We start from the raw sequence: 20,897 nt of genomic DNA on the forward strand, positions 1-20,897 counted from the left end.
ATTTAAGGTGGCTTAAATGTGCAAGGGCTATTAAAAAACGGAAAAATTAAGAAAACGTTACATCAGAGAAAGAGAAGCCTACTCAAACCATATGCTAATGGTAGTTACTCTATTTGGGGACAGTGTCAGGTTTACCCTCAAGCTTCTTGACAGCCGAAGAAAAGGCGGAAAACACAGAGCTGTCATACTATTTTCACGTTTGGTAGAAAGATGCAATCGCCCTAGTTCATCAGAGTCTTTTCCAGAATGGCGCTAAATGTATCTAAATATTTGAAGACCTCCAAAATGTTATGACAGTTTAGAAAGCAACGTCTTAAATTAGGGCTCTTTAATTTAAGGGACTTAATCTGTCTCAACAAGAAGGCATCAAAGGTCTCCTTAAAGGGAGAAGAAACTGAAAATGAGAGACTGAGTCCCCTCCAGAGTTCAGATCTGGGACCCTATCTCCTGTTTATATGCACTCACCACCTGGGTAATCTAATCCAGTCTCCTGGCTTTGAATACCACCTAGAAACTGAAAATAGATTTACACAGCTTCAACCTGTCCCCCCAACTACAGAGTCCTATGTCCCACTGCCTACCTACTATCCCCATCTGAAAGTCTACTGGGAATGTCCCCTCTCTGCGAATCCGGCCCTCCTCCAGTCTTTCCTATCTCAGTAAACCACCACTTAATCCTTCTCTCTCCCTTTCAACCCACATCAGCAAATAAGCAAATCCTGCCATACCTACCTTCAAAATATATCCAGAATTTAACTTCTTTGCACCACCTCCATCCCTACCACCTGTCTGAATCACCCCCATCTCTTATGTAGATTACTGCAATAACCTGACAGATCTCTCTGCTTCCTCTTCTTTTTTTTAACGAAAAATCACAAGTGTGGACAAGAATTGTTAATAGGATAATAGACCCCAATATGCCCAACGTACTTCTCCACTTCCATGTCTGCTCCCCTAGAACCTATTCCTCACACAGCACTCAGAATGATCCACTTAAACCTTAAATGAGGTCATGTTGCTCCTCCACGCTCTCCAATGGCTTCCCATCTCAATCAGGGTAAAAGCCAGTCCTTACTCTGAACTAAATGGTCCTACATGACCTGACCTCCTGTGATCTCTCATCTCTCACTTTGTTCCCCTAGATGACTTCACGCCAGCCTGGGATGCCCCCTAAGCTCACTTTGACATAATCTTGAGCACAGTGCCCAGCACACGGTAGGCAGTCACTATTATTGGCTTTTTACCCCCTTTACAAAAGGTTTTAATTCTTGATGTCATTTAATCCCCATCATAATCCTGGAAGTTATTAGGTAAGGTGGCTACTAATATTCAGAGGTCATGTAATTAGACAGCAGAAACAGGATTTATAGCCTGACCTAACTTCAAAGACAATTCACTTTCCCCACTGCAGTTCACCTTCTGGCTGTCAGGATCACACAGCGGTTAAAAACACAGGCTCTGGCATCAGACCACAGGAACTTGTAACTCATCTTTACCAGTGATTATGCAACTGCAGTACAGAAAAGAAATCATGTCGATCTTACTTCAAAAGATTGCAGTTTCAATTACCCAAAAATGCTACTCCTCCAGTTCAAGAATAGAAAGCATTCTGCCTTTCTTACTGTCCAAAAAGAGGTTCTCCTTGCTGGAACACTTCCATCTTCTTTGTGTTCACGCCCTCAAGACAAAACTTAATATTCAGAGAACTCGATACAGCTCACCTACTGAGGAAATCTCAAACCTATTCCATTCCCAACATTTCCTTCAGATATGTGCGAACATTTCTTGAAAGATGTAACGTGTACGAAACCAAATGTCCCTTGTTGTAATTATCAGCCACAGGCTTAGCAGTTCTTATACCCAGATTTAAATCTCCCATAATGCTTTATATTACGGAATATAAAACATAGCAATCATATTTACATGAAGAGAATATCTTAAGTGATACCCTTAACTTTGGGCTTGGCCAGGTGATTTCCTTTGGCCAATGAAAGGTGAGTAGAAATGACATGCCACTTCTAAACAGAAGCTTTATGAGACACCAAGGGGATCCATTTTTATTTTCCCTCTGCTGGAAGAACAGCCATGATGAAAGTTGCTCCTTCAGCTGGGATCCTGAAATTAGTACGACACATAAAGCAGAGACACAGCTGACCAGAAGCTGAAAGGTCAGATAGGTATGAAATTACCCTTTTTTTAAAAAATAAATTTATTTATTTTATTTATTTATTTTTATTTTTGGCTGTGTTAGGTCTTCCTTCCTATGCGTGGGCTTCCTCTAGTTGCGGCGAGCGGGGGCTACTCTTTGTTGAGGTGTGTGGGCTTCTCATTGCAGTGGCTTCTCTTGTTGCGGAGCACGGACTCTAGGCAAGTGGGCTTCAGTAGTTGCGGCACACGGGCTCAGTAGTTGTGGCTCGTGGGCTCTAGAGCATAGGCTCAGTATTTGTGGCGCACGGGCTCAGTCGCTCCGCGGCATGTGGGATCTTCCCGGACCAGGGCTCGAACCTGTAACCCCTGCATTGGCAGGTGGATTCTTAACCTCTGCACCACCAGGGAAGTCCTGAAATTATCCTTTATTATTATAAACCATTGAGATTTGTCTGTTAACTCAGCATAACCTAGCAAAAGTTGACTTATATGAGAAACAAGGTACTCCATTTCTTAAGGTCTTACTTCTTACTGGCCTCTGAGCTAGTCATAGGATTAACTGATTAGTAATTTTTCCACAAACAAGATACTCTGATGTCATAAATCCTAGGTTTGCTTACTCCTCTTTACTATGTTTTGCTTACCCAGGTAAAAATATTCTGAGCAGAACAAAATTAACACAGGAGAAATGTTAGCGCACATGATACAACCTGGACTCAGGGCATCTGTGTTTTAAAAAAGTTAAAGCAGAGGGTAGTGGTGGTTAGGGAAGAACAAAACCCATTGGTAGCCCAGAAAGTTCACAGCTAGGTCACAGGCTAAAAAGTGGTAGAAAATATCAGTGAAAAGTTCTACATTTTCACAGAAACTAAACTAAACTAAATCTGGCTCTCCAGCCTAGTTTGGTAAATATTTTTCCCAAAACACTAATTTTCTGCCTTTTTGGACTCTCACAAGCACTTGCTGCGATACCATCCCTGAGGCAATGACAAAATAAACAGATACACTGTCCCTGTTTACCTTTTTCTTAGAACTGAAAAACTCCAATCTGAGTTCAACAAATTCAAAGGTAATAAATAAATATAGGAAAACTGATCCACATAAACACATACTGCTGCAAAAGGTTTTACAAAACAAGTTTATAAACTAAGATTATAACTTAGTCACAACAAAAAAAGCAGAAATTTATTCAACCAATCTCAAAGACACACCAACCACTCCCCAGCCCGCCCCACCCCCAGAAAAGGGCTACAGCAAACAATAAAGGAAGGAATGAACAAAGTCCCTTCTTTACAAAAGGCAACATTCTCGGAACTTTAAGAGATACAAAAGATAAAATGAGATACTTGCACTTACCGAATTGAGTGGAAAAGATGTAAATAAATAAAAAGTTTTAAGTATTAATAAATAAATAACAATATATTTTTTTTAAAGAAAAAAAAAAAGTAACAACATGTGCCTTTAGGCCCTGACATGAAATATTTTGGGGAAAATCTGGCAAAAAAGGCCTGAACTATACATGCCCTGACCAAATACCACAATACAAAATTTGTCCTTGCCCCAAGAAGTAGACTGGATTAACAGACAGTGGCTATGACCTTAAACAAGGAACATCCAAAGTCGCTGTGTCCCTTTCATAAAGATATATGCTAGGTCCGGGCAGCCGAAGAGTGTGGTTAGCAAGATGAACAAAGGTGCGCAGATGAGAGCAGCAATTAACCAAAAGTTGATAGAAACTGGAGAAAGAGAAGGCCTCAAAGAGTTGCTGAGAGCTAAATTAATTGAATGTGGCTGGAAGGATCAGTTGAAGGCACACTGTAAAGGTAATTAAAGAAAAAGGACTAGAACAGTTACTGTTGATGACTTGGTGGCTGAAATCACACCAAAAGGCAGAGCCCTGGTACCTGACAGTGTAAAGAAGGAGCTCCTACAAAGAATAAGAACATTCCTTGCTCAGCATGCCAGCCTTTAAGATTGAATTAGATTGTGCTGTTTTGTGGTTTTATTTCTGAAAGTAAAACTTGCCATAAATTAGGAATTGATTTCCCAAAATAAAATCCTTTTTTGTATGATGGTATACAGTTTTCAGTAATGATGTATACAACTGTATTGATATTTTTCCCGAAATGTGTTATTTTATTAAATATCTCATGAATGAAAAAAAAAAAAAGATATATGCTGAGGAAGAAAAGTATATTCAATATCCTGCTTAGGTCTTCTTTGTTTAGAAAACATGGCTGCTTCTTCAGTCTTTTATTACACATCTCCGTAAACAAATTGGGATAAATTTGGCTCTCTGTATTCCCTGATAAGATGTAGGAAAACTGGGATTGGGAGGACAATGATGTGGGCCAACAATTTTAGCCCAGGAAAGATATTAATAAATATTGGGCCATACATCTGCCCTATGTACCTACCTGGCACTCATTTAGATATTCCCCACAAAGACTTGGCTGTAGACAAATCCACTCCTAGGTCCATACCAACTGCCAAGTACATCAGGCAAACCACTGAGATTACTAAAACCTCCCACTTTTGGTGTATTCTTCAATACACCATCTTCCAACTGATCCCCCCATAATAAAACTCATGCAAGTGCCCCTTTAATTTAAAAAATTTTTAACTGTTATAAAAGCTTCCATTTGAAAAATTTTTATGAAAGAGATTAAAAAGAAAACACTTTGGATTCCCTGATTCCAAACATTTAGTTATGAAAATGCACTTATTTCTTACCTTATCAATATATTTAGACTTACAAGGATTCATCTTGCACCAGTCTTCTACATCGAAAAATTACAGCCCACAATAGACCAAATTCAAGAATTTCCTTTTATATAATGAATGTCAGCTCATCTTTCTCAGTTCTATTAAGTTGCAAATTCTGTGAAACTAGTTCACTTTAAAAAGTAAGTTACAAAGTTAGCCTCAATGGGGAAAAAAATTTTGCTGGCAGAAGAAAAAATTAGTGATGAAATTTGACCTTGACAAATTATTTCATGTGAATACAAAGGCCTCTGGCTTGTGAAGACTGTATTTTAGTTCCCAGCTACTGAATGAAAAGAAAAATGTATCAACTTACCAACAACTGATGCACCTCTTTCTGCAAAAGCCAGGGCATAGGCTCGGCCCAATCCTATTGAAAAAAAAGAAAAAAATCAGAAGGTTGAGCAAATGTTAGCATAATTTTTCTGGTCCACTCAACTCAATCCCTATTGCAAAGTAACTGGTGAACAATTAATTACATTACAAAGGTAGAGCTTTCATTGGTACTCTCAGCCTCTACTTCACCTACTTCTACTTTCAGGGGTTGGAAAGCTTCAAACTGTATTTTCCACCTATTCTACCAACCATTTCCTATCATTCTACCTAGCTCTAGGATGGATGCTAGATGTGAATTGGGTTCCACCATTAAACACATTTGCATGAAATGTGGAAGGAGGGAATGAGGCAGAAGCCACCTTACTGTGACTTTTGGATGTTACTGTTGGTTAAGAAGCTGATTTCTTGAGGCTTTCTAGGTATTAAGCAGGTATAGTGGCAGCTTCTAGATCCAGCTCCCTAATTTCTGGATGGCGGCTTCCATTCTCTAGATCCCTGGGGCCAGTGGCTATTTGGGCTGTGGCAGTTCCAATGGTAGCCTCAGAGGTAGTGGCTCCCCTAATGGACCAGTTTTATACTGTTCCATAAGGAATTCCAAGAGGAACTGCCTAAAACCCAACTGCTTAAATTAAGTCCTTTCCTGTTTCAAATATCTAGTGGTTTCTATATCCTGCTCTGAACCTTGACTACATAATCACCACACACAGGAAATATTTAATTCAGACTCAAAGGTATGAGGTGTAAATTTATACATCCAAAAATGGATACGTGCCCATATAAATTGTATAGGCAGAGAATATCTCAGGAAGACTATATAAGAGACTGGCAATTAGTGGTTACCTCTGGGGAACAGAATTGTGTAACTAGCAACAAGGAGTGGAAAGCTTACTTCTGCATTGTTTAAATTATTTTAACATGCACACGTTTTTTTGTTTTTTTGTTTTTTTTCTTTTTGCATGGAAATTTACTGTGCCCAGTTTTACAGAACATCCCTTACAATTGCCCAGGCCCAGGTCCTTCCCCCCAGATAAGCCTTTGATAACATTCTCCATGTCTCCCGTTGTTACTGGTCAGCAGAAGGGTTTCACTTCTTCTGGTGTCAATGTGGATCATCTGAATTTCCCTGAGCAGGTTGGACACCTGAGGGGTGACCAGCACCACCAGCCTCCTGGTGGCCCTGTGGTCCCGCAATGATTGCCCCAGCACCAAGGCCCCCTGGCAGTAGACGTCATTGGTAGCCAGCGTGACAAACGCCTGGTCAGACACCGGCATGGTTTGAGGCCCAGGGCGCCGTGGGCACCGGGCGGCCAAGTGCGCCTCGGTGCGGGGGCGGCCTCGAGCAGGGCCTGGCGGAGGCGTCGTCTCCAGGCGACCCGCGCGGACTTCCAGGCCTCCGGCGCTCCGGCAGCCTCTGCCCGGGCCGGCGCCCCTGCCCTGCGCCCACCACGCGTCCCCGGCGCCCCAGCGCCTCGGCCCGGCCGGCGGGGCTGCGCTCCGGAACCACAGCCCCGCCCCCGCTCTGCCGCCCCGGGCGCCGGTCCACGCGGCCGCCGCAGCCCCGCGCCAGGCCGGCGCCGCCTCGTGCCCCTGACGCCCCGTGCACACGTTTTTTAAAATGTAATTGAGAAATTTAATTGGTAGTTTAAATTTAATTTGAATTAATTGATAAACATGTAAACAAATATTGAGATGGCTAAATTATCAGGCTCTTCTAAAAAGAACCCAAACTATAAACTTTTCCAAAACTAAAAGATCACCAAATAATTTATTTTAAAATTTAATCCACTCTGAATGGATGAGAGAGAACCCACCCAATATAATAACTCAAGTCTCCTCATATTTTATCAGATCTAGGCTGAAGCACTTGCTCGAAACATGAGGTTTTCAGAGAAATCAAATACTCATAACCAGAACGCAAAAAAAAAAAAAAAAATGGTAACAAAGAAAATCATCAGATGAAAGGAATGGGGTATGTCTCTCGTAGAGATTGATCTAAGTTAATCAGAGAATTATCTCAAAACCAAGCTATACAATTCTCTGAAAAGATATGTCAGTAATCTACTTTTACCATAAAGGCCCATGCAAACTGTACACAAATCTGTATATAAAGTTAAAAGTGACATTCTCCTCCCTGTTTCCCTGTAATACCACTCGTCCATTAACAGGTTCGTTAAGTGTCCTCCAACGTTTTTATATCTGTGCTTACATAAACATTATTTAAATACTTTATGTGTCTTTGTCTCCCCAACTAAACTAGAAGGTCCTTGTAGGTTGAGATTATGTCGTTCTTTTACATTTCCCACAATGCCCAGCACATCTTTACAGTCAAAATGCACAAAAAGGTAAAGCCAAGAGCCTCTATTTTCTCTTAATCCTCTTTTAAATCCTGTCTTAACTTTCTCCCACACCGAAGTTCATTGTCAACCGTCCTCTCTCCCCCATTTCTCTTCTGACCTTAACTTCTTTAGCACTGTCAAATATCAGTTGATTCTTTTCTCACAGTGCTTGTTCAGTGCTCTCTTCAGTGGGTTAGACTTCTCTCTGCTTCAAGCTGACAGAGCCTCTGAGATTAGCTTCCTGGACTATTTCACCTTCTAGCTTTACCAATCAAAGGAAGTCAAATGACTTCGAAACCTCTCCTGACTCCAGAATCTCCAACTACTCACACACTTCTCACTATCTCCAGAGCTACAGCTTGCTATTTTATAACCATCTCAAATTCACAATGGCCAGACTCCCTTCTTCCACGGCCCACCTCCACCACTCTCACAACTACATCCCCAGCAACTACTACAATCAGCTAATAAATACGAATTCCCGTTATACCACCCATCACGGCAAAATTGTTTCCCTTAATCCTAGACAATTCTAAACCTCTCCTTCCAGGTCTCCCATTAAACTATTCAATATTCCAAGCTAAACAACAGCACCTGAATAGTGCAAAGATATTTCTATTCATCTCTAGAACATGCGTGGGTTGGAGTCAGACTAATTCCCAGACACAGGCCTGGCAGGCATTCACGGACACCCTCCTGGGATGTTTAGCAGTGCCTCAATTCTACAGATATGTATCCTTAAATGAGAACCCCAAGACCTCAAGGACAACAGTCTTCATGAGAGGACTGGAATTAGATCTCAATCTCTCTTTCATAATGATGGCCCAGTGTAGACCTAATGACAGTCTCAACTTTACCACAAAATTATATCTGCCCCAGATCAGTATTCAAATCTAATGGCTAGTAATTGTATCATAATCCAGGCTCTTTAAAATACGGATCAGTTCATGAACAGGAGGTGCTAAATTCAGAACTGTCTAGTCACAACCCATTAATACTTCACAAAATCAATTTAGTGGGTTGTAATCTGCATTTACTTAATGAAACAGAATAGAAACGTTCAAAGTGCACTGCATTTACTATGTACCGTGTCATGAGCTTGTTTCAAATATGGTGTGTGTGTGTGTGTGTGCATACCAGGTCCTGGTATAAAATGTATTTCATACTGTGAATCACTCACTGTCAAAAGAGGTTTAAAACATGAGTGCTTTACTTAATTATTTCCATCAAAAGCAAAGTGTAAACAAAATGTTTTCCCAAAAACATAATCATTTTAGAATAAATATAGCTACGGATAGAAAACATTTGGCCACCAATTAATACTAAAGATATTTTCTGAAAGGAAGCATGTGAATCCATTTTATAAATGGAGACGTGAAAATACGTATGAATTAACTGTCAGAATTCCACTGTTTGTGACTTTTAATATATAATTCAAATTAATTCTGCATTAGGTCCATTCTAGGTATAAGGCACTACCAGTGGGTAATCAAAGGCCCATTAGGTCAAGATCCCTGCACTTGGAGATTACAGAGATCATGGACAGGTGGGAAATAGTGTAAAACCTCACTGCAAAGCATCCGTGTGGGTATGAGTGCTTTGTCTTAAATTTTGTCCTTTAAAAATAGGGTTATTTGGGGACTTCCCTGGTGGTGCGGTGGTTAAGAATCCACCTGCCAATGCAGGGGACACGGGTTCGAGCCCTGGTCCGGGAAGATCCCACATGCCGTGGAGCAACTAAACCTGCGCGCCTAGAGCCCGGCTCTGCGACAAGAGAAGCCACCGCAATGAGAGGCCCGCGCACGGCAACAAAGACCTGATGCAGACATAAATAAATAAATAGAAATAAAAATAGGGTTATTTCACATAACCAATCTCCACTTGGCTTCTGAAATACAGGAAGATCTGGCCCACTTCAGAAAGGCCTCTGCTCTCCAGTTCCTACTGCCCCCACCCCACTCTCATTTTATTCCTCTATCACCTGCCTGAGTCCTGCAGGCATTGGAGTTTGCAATCCGCTTGATAAACACACAAAGTCCAAAAAGGAGGACTCTTATCAGATGCCTTTTTTTAAAGAAGGCCCTCTCAAGAACTTAAAATCATCCGACAGAGGGAAAGATGATTGACTTTTCAAAGGCAAGGGGCTGACATCTCTACTACTGCGGGGGTGATTCCAGCCCCCAGACGGCTTTTCCGCCACGTTTAAAACACTTGACAGAGGCCTAGGGAGTCTATTAACAGGAAGAGTCGCAATCGATACGCACAGACGGGCGTCGGGATGAATTTTACCTAGTTTTGCAACCCGCAGCCGAGCCGGGCCTCTCTCCTCTCAAGACCTGAAGCCTTGAGAAGCTCCCACAGGGTTGGGGGCGGGTGGAGAAGTGGGCTGCACCAGGAGTTTCTGGCTCCCCACTCAAGGCTGGCCAGCCCCTCCTCACCATCCTCAGCCGATTAGGCGCCCGGAGAACAATCGTTGTCCGTCCTCCCACCCTCAACCCCACCGAGTCCAGTCGCTCGCTCCCCAAGCCGCCCCGCCACCGCTGCCCGCAGCCCAGATGCTGAGATCGCAGCTACAGCTGCGTGCGGATCCCGGACCGCTGGAGGACGCCGGCCCTCTAGCCTTCGCGTACTCACCTCCCCCCCGCGCCGGTGACCAGTACCACCCGCCCGTCGAACCTCAACGGCGAGGCCATAAGTCCAGCCTGCAGCGACACACATACACGAGGAGAACTACTGGAGTTCAGACTGCGGGACAAGGAGGACAGGAGGACAGGCTGGGGCAGGACGGCAACGACCTGCCAGTTTCTGCGGAGGAGACAGACGCCCGAGTTTTCCAAGTGCGCCTGCGCAGCGATCCCTTGGAACTCTGGGAAATGTAGTCCAGCATGCCTCCAGTCGCGGCGAGAGCCTGCCCAAGAGGCTTGGCTTGAAAGGGCCAGTTCTGCGGCCGGAAGTAACGGGAGCTGCTGGGACCTGTGTAGTAAAATGATTGACTCCCCTAACTTCATTCATACTTTCATCCATCGTTTTGTCATTCACTCAACAAGCGTTTTCTGGATTTAGGCGAGGATGCAGCCCCTATCCTTAAGTAGCTTTCAGAAATAGCAAGGGGTAAAAAAGATTTCCTAGAATGTAATCGTTGGACCTCTTGGATGGAAACCACCTGGAAAAATGCAGAGTCCTGGGACCCCAGGCTGACCTCCTAAATGGAACTGTTACCAAACTGGTCAACTGGACCCTCACTAAAGTCCTAGCCAGGCGCCGACACCCAGGGAGGTTCTTTTTCCGCTCAGATTCGCACAGCCAATAATGAAACCTATGCTGAGACTGGAACAGCACAAGCTTTCATTAATGGCCAAAGAATGCAGAAGCGCAAATTTAGTTCTCAAATCAACTTCACAACCGAATTGGGACAGAGACACCATATGTTTAGGAGGGCCGAGGTAAAAGGGAGGGAATTGGAAAGAGTGGGAGGCATACTCACGTCTTATCTGAGAACAGGGTTGTGGTTTGGACACAGAACTGATGCAACACTCTTTTTCAGTCCTTGTATGGGCTTTTCCAGTTGTTGTCAAGGCGATCATCACCTGTCATGGTGCTGGTGGATGGGCCCTTTAGCATGCTAACGTATTACAATGAGCGTATAATGAGGATCAAGGTCTACTGGAAGTCAAATCTTCTGTCATCTTGGGTCTAGTTGTTCTAACCAGTCCTTGCTTTTCTCTTTGCAGCTTCCTCCTGAACTTAGATAAGAACAACTGGTTTCCATTCGAGGGAGGGGCAGGGGTATGATTCTGGGGCAACAGCCTTGGTAACAGAATCTCAGGGGACAAAAAAATGTCAACAGGTGCTCCTAAACGATTTTTGCTTTTGTATGGTGAGTACAGTCAAATGATGTAGGTTTTCTCAATTTTGACACTATTGAAATTTGGGGTCAATAATTTTTTTGTTATGTGGGGTTGTTCAGTGCATTGTAAGATGTCTAGAAACATCCCTGACCTCTACCCACTAGATGCCAGTAGCACCCACCCCCAAGTCACAAAAATCAAAATTGCCTCCAGACATTGCCAAATGTCCTCAGTTGGGGTGGGGTGGGGATAACCCCTGAAAGAGAACAACTAGTTTATACTAAGATAAACTAAGCCTCAGAAGTAACATTTTTGGAAACATAATTTTACTAGAATAAATAAACTTTAATGTTTATTTTCCAAGGTGAAAATAATGCTTTCTAAATAGTTACTAAATAGCTTCAGTGGTGTCCAATTTTCAAGCGTGAAATTTCATTTTGGGTATTGTCATGCACTTTAACACAACTGAATTGAACATATGAATCCTCATGTGGTGTCTCATAAGTCAATATCTTAGGCAAAGAGGAATCTGAAACTTTTTGAATAATGGCTATGCTTGGTTTCCGATTAAGTCTCCATTTGTTCACACTCTCAATATACTATCTCTGTCCAAAAGACATAGTGATGATATGGGCTTCCCTAGTGGCGCAGTGGTTAAGAATCTGCATGCCAATGCAGGGGACACAGGTTCAAGCCCTGGTCCGGGAAGATCCCACAGGATGTGGAGTAACTAGGCCCGTGCGCCACAACTACTGATCCTGCGCTCTAGAGCCCACGAGCCACAACTACTGAGCCCACGTGCCGCAACTACTGAAGCCCTGGCACCTAGAGCCCGTGTTCCACAACAAGAGAAGCCACCACAATGAGAAGCCCGTGCATTGCAACAAAGAGTAACCCCCACTCGCCGCAACTAGAGAAAGCCCACGTGCAGCAATGAAGACCCAACGCAGCCAAAAATAAAATAAATTTTTAAAAATAATAAATTAAAAAAAGACATAGTGATGATAAGTACAAAAAGAGAATTATAAAGCTAGGATCAAACAAAAATCTTTGTATTTCCAGAGAGTAACCCAAAGCAGAGAATGGGGCTATACTCACAGATCTATCCTCACAACTTACTGGAATCCAAGTGCAGAAGCAGGAAAATATACCTGGAAGGTAAAGGTGATAAAGAAGATTGGGGCTCAGCTCTCTGAGAAGTCATCAGTTAGTGTCCTTCTGTTTATAAAAAAAAATTTTTTATTTTTTTTTCCACACACACACACTGTATTTTATTTTTACAAGAGATAAATAGACTGACACCAAGCATTGTACATGGATGACCACAACAAAAGCAACAATGATTGCAATTACCAAACATGAAACACACTCATACTATGTCATAATATTGACATTCAGTCCAGTAATCCTCCACTGTAACAGCTCCTTTACTTTGCAGTGAAAATTGATTTGTATATTCTTTGCCTCTGAGTCCTTGTGGGATTTTTTTTTTAATTCAGACAGATAGTCACAAAAATTATACTCATCCTCATCAGTTCACTCAGTCCCATGTAATTAATTTCTTTTTTATCTTGATCATTTCTTAGCACTTTTATGAGTTCATCAGTTTTTCATTAGAGTTCTGAAAATGCTTATTCATTCAGTTCAGCAGTACAGTCAGTTACCAGAAACCTGTACTTGTCAGAGTCTTTTCCATGAATTTCTTGAAGATGAAACCCTTTTATAGGAACATATTTGCAAAATCATCAGAGTACACCCAGAACTGTCTGTAAATGACAAAAGACTTCAAAAGGACCATGGTTAAAGATTTGATGAAAGTTCATAATAATGCAGTTGACAAGAAAATTAGTTATTTCTGAGATATACATTTTAAAGTAATAACTAGGATTATTACTTATAACATTATACCAGAACATATAAGATTTTTAGAAGTTTCCTGTAATGTCTGAAACATTTATATTAACATATTTCCATACATATTTCCATACAAATACAAATATAAGATTTTTAGAAACTTCATGTAATGTCTGAAACATTTATATTAACATATTTCCGTACATATTTCCATACAAATACAAGATTTTTAGAAATTTCATGTAATGTCTGAAACATTTATATTAACATATTTCCATACAAATAACCCAATGAAAGTTTAGTATTAGTTGTTTTGTTTGTTTTTTTATACTGCAGGTTCTTATTAGGCATCAGTTTTATACACATCAGTGTATACATGTCAATCCCTATCGCCCAATTCAGCACACCACCATCCCCACCTCACCGCAGTTTTCCCCCCTTGGTGTCCATATGTCCATTCTCTACATCTGTGTCTCAACTTCTGCCCTGCAAACTGGCTCATCTGTACCATTTTTCTAGGTTCCACATACATGCATTAATATACCATATTTGCTTTTCTCTTTCTGACTTACTTCACTCTGTATGACAGTCTCTAGATCCATCCACGTCTCAAGAAATGACTCAATTTCGTTCCTTTTTATGGCTGAGTAATATTCCATTGTATATATGTACCACAACTTCTTTATCCATTTGTCTGTTGATGGGCATTTAGGTTGCTTCCATGACCTGGCTATTGTAAATAGTGCTGCAATGAACATTCGGGTGCATGTGTCTTTTTTTTTTTTTTTAATTTTTTTATGTGGGATCTTCCCGGACCAGGGCTCGAACCCGTGTCCCCTGCATTAGCAGGCGGACCCTTAACCACTGCGCCACCAGGGAAGCCCCGACATGTGTCTTTTTGAATTACGGTTTTCTCTGGGTATATGCCCAGTAGTGGGATTGCTGGGTCATATGGTAATTCTATTTTTAGTTTTTTAAGGAACCTCCATACTGTTCTCCATAGTGTCCTTCTGTTTATAAAAAAAAATTTTTTAATAGCCATCCTGAAACTCTGCCTGGGGTTCAGTTGATATACAGAAAGAAACTTCCTCCATGAATGTCAGACATTCCTTATGAGATCATTTTACTTCTTCCTGAAGTTTATCCTTTAGAAAAGAGCTTCCCAGATGAGGTGTCATGAATGGGTTACAGATGTGCATGAAATATTGATATCCTCAACGCTTAGTGTGGCTGTGGAGAACAGAATGGCTAGAACCCCCTGGCTGATCTCTGGCCTGTGACCATTCTTATCTAGAGCTGACCCTTGAACAACATGAGTTTGAACTGTGCAGGACCACTTATGGGTGAATTTTTTTTCAATAGTAAATGCTACAGTACTACAAGATCTGAGGTTGGTTGAATCCATGGTGTGGCACCATGGATATGAAGGACCAACTATAAATTATATGAGGACTTTCAACTGCACAGAGGGTCAGCGCCCCAACCCCTGTGCTGTTCAAGGGGTTGTTCAACCCCTGTGCTGTTCAGCACCCCAACCCCTGTGTACTTCTGTCAGAATACTGCAGGAATATTTTATATGTGTGATGCGATTTGAAAATATTTAGGAGTTAAAGTATTAGTACTTCTTATAAGAATCTTCATTAGCTTGCTAGGGCTGCCATAACAAATACCACAGACTACTGGCTTAAAAAACCGAAATTTATTTTCTCACAGTTGGAGAGGTTGGAAGTTTAAGATCAAGGTGTCGATTGGTTTGGTTTCTTTTGAGGCCTCTCCTAATGACTGCAGATGGCTGCCTTTCACTGTGTCTTCACATGGTCTTTTCTTGCAGCAGATACCCTGGTGTCCCTTTGTACATCCAAATTTCCTCTTCTTACATGACACCAGTTAGATTGGATTAGGGCCCACTCTAACAGCCTCATTTTGACTTAATCTTCATTTTAAAGGCCCTATCTCTAAATACACTCACATTTTCTGGTCCTAGGGGTCAGGGTTTCAACAGAAGAATTTTGAGGGAACACAATGCAGCACCAACAGAGATTACTGTTGATAAACTCTTACTATTTTACTTGAAAATATCTTCATTTCACCCTCAGTATTAAATGATAATTCAGTTGGATATAAAACTGTCAATCATAAACTATGATCAAGTGGGATTTATTCCAGGGATGCAAGGATTTTTCAATATCCTCAAATCAATCAATGTGATACAACACATTAACAAATTGGAGAATAAAAACCATATGATCATCTCAGAAAAGCATAAAAGCAGAAAAATCTTTTGATAAAATTCAACATCCATTCATGATAAAAACACTTCAGAAAGGGAGAAAAAAGGGAACACACCTCAACATAATAAAGGTCATATATGACAAACCCACAGCTAACATCATACTCAATGGTGAAAAGCTGAAAGCATTTCCTCTAAGATCAGGAAGAAGACAAGTATGACCATTCTCACCACTTTTACTGAACATAGTTTTGGAAGTCCTAGCCACAGCAATCAGAGAAGAAAAAGAAATAAAAGGAATCCAAATTGGAAAAGAAGAAGTAAAACTGTCACTGTTTGCAGATGGGATGATGCTATACGTAGAACATCCTAAAGACACTGCCAGAAAACTACTAGAGCTCATCAATGAATTTGGTAAAGTTGCTGGACACAGAACAAATACACTGAAATCTGTTGCATTTCTATACACTGACAACAAAATATCAGAAAGAGAAATTAAGGAAACAATCCCATTTACCATCACATCCAAAAGAAATACAGAGGAATAAACCTAAGGAGACAAAAGACCTGTACTCTGAAAACTGTAAGATGCTGATGAAAGAAATTAAAGACCCCACAAACAGATGGAAAGATATACTCTGTTCTTGGATTGGACGAATCAATATTGTTAAAATGACCATACTACCCAAGACAATCTATAGGGTCAATGCAATCCCTATCAAATTACCAATGGCATTTTTTCACAGAACTAGAACAAAACATTTCACAATTTGTACGGAGACACGAAAGACCCCGAAGAGCCAAAACAATCCTGAGAAAGAATGGAGCTGGAGGAATCATCCTCCCTGAACTCAGACCACACTACAAAGCTACAGTAATCAAAACAATAAGGTACTGGCACAAAAGCAGACATAGAGATCAATGGAACAGGATAGAAAGCCCAGAAATAAACCCATGCATTTATGGTCAATTAATCTATGACAAAGGAGGCAAGAATACACATTGGAGAAAAGACAGTCTCTTCAGTCAGTGGTACTGGGAAAACTGGTCATGTAAAAGAATGAAATTAGAACATTCTCTGACACCATATACAAAAATAAACTCAAAATGGATCAAAGACCTAAATGAAAGACTGGATACTATAAAACTCCTAGAGGAAAACATAGGCAGAACACTCTGACATAAATTGCAGCAATACTTTTTTGGATCTATCTCCTAGAATAAGGGAAACAAAAACAGAAGTAAACAAATTAAACTTAAAAGTTTTTGCACAACAAAGGAAACCATAAACAAAACGAAAAGACAGCCTACAGACTGGGAGAAAACATTTGCAAAGGATGCTACTGACACAGGATTCATTTCCAAAATATATAAGTAGCTCATACAGCTCAATATCAAAAAAACAAACAACCCAAACAAAAAATGGAAAGAAGACCCAAATAGATATTTCTCCAAAGATGACATACAGATGGCCAACAGGCACGTGAAAAGATGCTCAATATTGATAATTATTAGGGAAATGCAAATCAAAACTGCAATGAGGCATCACCTTACACCGGTCAGAATGGCCATCATTTAAAAGTCTACAAATAATAAATACTGGAGTGGGTGTGGAGAAAAAGGAACCCTCCTACACTGTTGGTGGGAATGTAAACTGGTGCAGCCACTGTGGAAAACAGTAGAGAGATTCCTTAAAAAAATAAAAGTTGAGTTACCATATGATCCTGCAATCCTACTCCTGGGCATATATCTGAAGAAAACTCTAATTCAAAAATATACATGTACCCCAATGTTCACAGCAGGACTATTTACAATAGCTAAGACATGGAAACAACCCAAATGTCCATCAATGGATAACTGGATAAAGAAGGTATGGTATATATATATATACAATGGAATATTACTCAACCAAAAAAGGAATGAAATAATGCCATTTGCAGCAACATGGATGGACCTAGAGAATATCATATTAAGTGAAGTAAGTCAGTCAGAGAAAGACAATTATCATATGATATGACTTATATGTGGAATCTAAAAAAATGATACAAATGAACTTACTTACAAAACAGAAATAGACTCACAGACATAGAAAGCAAACTTATGGTTACCAAACGGCATAGCAGAGGGCATGGGGGGAAGATAAATTAGGAGGTTGGGATTAACATATACACAATACTATATATAAAATAGATACACAATGAGGACCTACTGTATAGCACATGGAACTATATTCAATATCTTGTAACAACCTATAATGGAAAAGAATCTGAAAAAGAATAGATATATATACATATGTACAACTGAATCACTTTGCTGTACATCTGAAACTAACACAACATTGTAAATTAACTATACTTCAATTTTTAAAAATTGTTTAAAAAATGTCAGCTGGTGTTATATAAAGTCTAGCGTACTATATATTATGCTAGATAATATGAATATTATGCATATTATACTATATTAAAAACTTTAAATTATCTTTCACATATACATATATATTTAACATATGCTGAATATACATATTTAAGTATACTCTAGAATATATTATATATAAAATAATATACATATGAATATATATGTGTGCATGTGTATGTGTGTGTGTGTGTGTGTGTGTGTGTATATACATATATATATATATATATATACACACACATATATATTCCAGCATATAGTTTTTTGTTTTTTTTTTTTTTTTATTTTTTTTTTCCACACACACACACACTGTATTTTATTTTTACAAGAGATAGATAGACTGACACCAAGCATTGTACATGGATGACCACAACAAAAGCAACAATGATTGCAATTACCAAACACAGCATATAGTTTTAAATGGCCAGGCATTTGAAGAAACAAGACAATGTGAACAAAATCCAGGAGAAAACAAAGGTTATAAAACAGACACCAAGGGCTTCCAGATAATAGAGTTACTGACATAGATTTCAAAATAATTATTCTTATTTCGTTCAAGGTAATAAAAAATGATTGAAAATTTAAGCCATGAATGGAAAATTTTAAATGATCTAATGGATTTTTTAAAATAATAATAAAAATATAATGACTAGATAAAGAATTTCAAAAATGTATTTACTATCAAATTACACATGATAGAATTAGTGACCTGAGATAGGTCAGATAAAATACGTGAAATAAGCACATGGAAAAAATAAAAACATGAAATACTGGAAAAACTTAAAGGTCAAAGAGATGTGTAAGAATTCCAAAGTAGCGAAGAGAGAACATGAAGAAAAAGCAATATTTGAGTAAATAATGACTGACAATTAACCAAAACTGATGAAAAATATATAAAGCGTCTAATTTTAGAATATTCAGGTAAGATAAATACAAACAAAACTAAACCTGACTACATAATGGTAAAATTACAGAATATTGGAGAAAAGATGAAATCTTCTAGGTAGCCAGAAAGAAAATGTTCAAATGAACAAAAGTTTAATTTACGTTTGGTTTTTTATTTCTCTATTTTTTCCAGTTTTCCAATTATTGAGAAATAATTCACATACATCATAGTATATAACTTTATGGTCTACAGCAGGATGGTTTGATTTTTTGATTTGCATATACTGTGAAGCAATTACCACAATAGGCTCAGCTCACATATAGATACAATAAAAAGAAAAAATAAGCAAAAAGGAAAAAAATGTTTCTCCTTGTTACGAGAACTCTCAGGGTTTACTCTCTTAACAACTTACCTATACAACACACAGCAGTGCTAGCTGTAGTCATCAAGTTGTACATTACATCCCTAATATTTATTTATCTAATAACTAGAAGTTTGTACCTTTTAACCACCTTCCTCCAGTTGCCCTTCCCCCCACCCTCAGCCTCTGGTAACCACAAGTCTGATCTCTTTTTCTATGAGTTTGACTTTTGTTTTTTAGATTCCACATATAAGTGAGATGACACAGTATTTGTCATTCTCTGTCTGATTTATTTCACTTAGCATAATGCCTTTAAGGTCCATACATTGTCAGAAATAGTAGAATTTCCTCATTTTTCTGACTGAATAATATTCCATTTTGTGTATAGATACAACAACTTCTTTACTTATTTTATCTATCAATGTACACTTAGGTTGTTTCCATCTCTTGGCTATTGTAAATAATGCTGCTATGAATATGGGAGGGCAGATATCTTTTGAGTTAGAGTTTTCATTTTCTTTGTATATATTCCCAGAAGTATTAGAATTGCTGGGTAATATGGTAATCCATTTTTAATTTTTTGAGGATCCTCCATATTGTTTTGCAGTGGCTGTACCAATTTACAATCCCACCAAACCCATTCTCCTCATCCATACCAGCATTTGTTATCTCGTCTTTTTTATAATGGCCATTCTAACAAGTGCGAGGTGATGTCTCATTGCAGTTTTAATGCATTTCCTTAGTTACTAGTAATGTTCAGCATTTTTTTCCATGTGCCTGTTGGTCTTTCTTATATCTTCTTTGAAGAAATGTCTATGCAGGTTCTTTGTCCATTTTTTCATTGTTTGGTTTTTTTGCTGCTGATTTGTGTAAGTTCTTTATATATTTTGGATATTAATCTCTAATCAGTTATAGGGTTTCATATATTTTTCCCATTCCATAGGTTGTCTTTTCACTTCGTTGATTGTTTCTTTTGCTGTGCAGAAGCTTTTTAGTTTGATGTAGTCCCACTTGTTTATTTTTGATTTTGTTGCTTGTGCTTTAAGTATCATATTCAAAACATTACTACCAAGACCCATGCCAAGGAGCTTTATTCTAGGGATGGGGGGGGAGGTGAAGTCAAGATGGCAGAGTAGGAGGATGCAGAGTTCACATCTCCTCACAATTAGGGCACCTACCAGGCTCTGGTGGGGGACCTTGGACACCTAAGGGGACGGGAGGAACCCCTGCACAACCAGGTAGGACGTGGGGGTTGGGAAGAGGGAAGCAAAAGTGGAGGCAGGATGGGACTGGTGCTCCTGAGGGGCGGCTGGGGGAGGGGAGGGGTTCCAACACCCAGAGGGGCCCACTCACCACTAAGGGATCAGCGGGGATAGGGAGATACCTTCGGGGGATCAGAGGGGAATGTGGCCAGCATTTCCCCCACTTGCTCAGGCCCCAGCAAGCTTGCTGGGGTCCCAGGCCTGAACCTCCACCCTCTGGGGCCCCCTCCAGTCACGCATGTCCTGTGGGCATGGGAGGGAGGGGGGGAGCAGAAGTAGAGGCGAGAGAGAACCAGTACCCCAAGGGGCAGCTGGGGGAGGGGAGGGGTTCCCATGCTCGGAGGGGACCACTCATGGTGAAGGGATCAGTGGGGATGGGGAGAGAACTTTGGGGGATCAGGGAATCAGAGGGGAATGCAGCCAGCATTTTCCTGACCTGCTCGGGCCCCGGCAAGCCTGCT

At 40.1% G+C, this 20,897-nt stretch overlaps 1 protein-coding gene across 1 annotated transcript in view; it reads right to left on the reverse strand.

Annotated features, from left to right (window-relative positions):
- Positions 1–2,197: 2,197 nt before the first annotated feature.
- Positions 2,198–20,897, reverse strand: part of LOC130707085 (peroxisomal multifunctional enzyme type 2-like) — a 118,525-nt gene continuing 99,825 nt past the window's right edge. Inside the window, exon 19 of the mRNA XM_057539846.1 lies at positions 2,198–2,560. Within this exon, the coding sequence (XP_057395829.1) occupies positions 2,459–2,560 (102 nt within the window). The 3' untranslated portion in view covers positions 2,198–2,458. The remainder of the gene's footprint in view (positions 2,561–20,897) is intronic.

The sequence above is a fragment of the Balaenoptera acutorostrata genome, chromosome 2 (assembly GCF_949987535.1).
Source record: "Balaenoptera acutorostrata chromosome 2, mBalAcu1.1, whole genome shotgun sequence".
In the NCBI taxonomy this organism is placed as follows: domain Eukaryota; kingdom Metazoa; phylum Chordata; class Mammalia; order Artiodactyla; family Balaenopteridae; genus Balaenoptera; species Balaenoptera acutorostrata.